This window comes from Otolemur garnettii, unplaced genomic scaffold (assembly GCF_000181295.1).
Source record: "Otolemur garnettii isolate 467f Iridium unplaced genomic scaffold, OtoGar3 scaffold00091, whole genome shotgun sequence".
NCBI classification, from domain to species: Eukaryota; Metazoa; Chordata; class Mammalia; order Primates; family Galagidae; genus Otolemur; species Otolemur garnettii.
Genome location: NW_003852486.1, coordinates 6567152 through 6568323, shown reverse-complemented (window position 1 = coordinate 6568323; position 1172 = coordinate 6567152). Strand labels below are relative to the sequence as shown.

Sequence of the window (1172 nt, the reverse complement as noted above, 5' to 3'; positions counted from 1 at the left end):
GCCGGTTGAGCTATAGGCGCCGAGCCAGTGGTTTGGTTTCTAATGGTGAAATCAAGTGGGAATTAATGGGATTCAAAGAAAGACTGAAGACTACCACCTTACTTGCAGAGATGAACAGTTTTTATCAAGTCACAGAGGCTCAAGCAACAGTATGGCTGCCTCGTCCTCTTTGTGGGGCCATCACAAAGATCTTACATAGAGCTGAGGAAATAAACTTTTGAGGACAAAACATTTCCCTTATACACCATATTAACGTGATGTTATTCCTGAGATTAGGCACAGAGAGGTGGGCATTTTACCCACAGCATCTGCCTCAGTCTGATGTGGAAATGAGATCTAGGCCCACAAGACAGAGGGCACTACTCTCGCCTCTGGTAATGAGAGTTGTCCAGTAAAGCCACACCCTGCACACATGTGCTTGTGCAAACCCCATTTAGTAGAAGTTCTAAGATTCTTGGATACCTGTTTAGAAGATTCTAGAGCAAAAACATGTAGGGAGTGCATGGATTTCCTCTCTACGAACTTGGAGAGGGGCCTCTGAAAGGCATAACTGAGTCAGAAGTCCCTTGTCAGACCTATAGAAAGTATTTTCCAATGTCTTTTTGTTACATTGGACTACAACTTTTTCTACATTCTTTTTTATTCAAAGTGAACATTTACAACATTTGAATATCATATGTGGGAAAATAATTTTAAAATCCAATGTTCACCATCCTTGTCAGACAAATCAGATTCATTATCCCCTGAAAATTCTATGTGTACCTCTATTTTTCCATGCTTTTACCCTCAGTCCTTTTGTCTCTGTTTCTATTTCTCACTCCTTACCATCTCAACAGCATCCTTTCTACATTTTAGTTATCAGATCAAAAAGAAGGAAAAATACTGAAAAGAAGAATTTGAGGGAAAAGCATATTTCAATAAAGGAGACAGAGAACACTGCATCCCATGTAAAAGTGGAAGATTTGTGAAGGCAGAGGAAAGAGAGGAAAGACGTGCTGGCCAAAGTGGAGGAAAAGCTGCAGGGGTGACGACGGGCTTCGTATGTGAGCAGGACTTGCTCCTGGAGAACTTCACAGAAGAGCATCTAAAGAAAGAAAGGCAGAGGTATAGAACAGAAAATAAATTCACATGGTATAGCCATTCTTGCTTCTTGCATGTCATAGTTCATGAAT

General features: G+C 40.8%; 1 protein-coding gene across 1 annotated transcript in view; it reads left to right on the top strand.

Moving 5' to 3' along the window:
* Positions 1-968, top strand: part of CUNH19orf18 (chromosome unknown C19orf18 homolog) — a 16836-nt gene extending 15868 nt beyond the window's left edge. The window contains exon 5 of the mRNA XM_012808530.1: positions 856-968. Within this exon, the coding sequence (XP_012663984.1) occupies positions 856-968 (113 nt within the window). The remainder of the gene's footprint in view (positions 1-855) is intronic.
* Positions 969-1172: the final 204 nt, after the last annotated feature.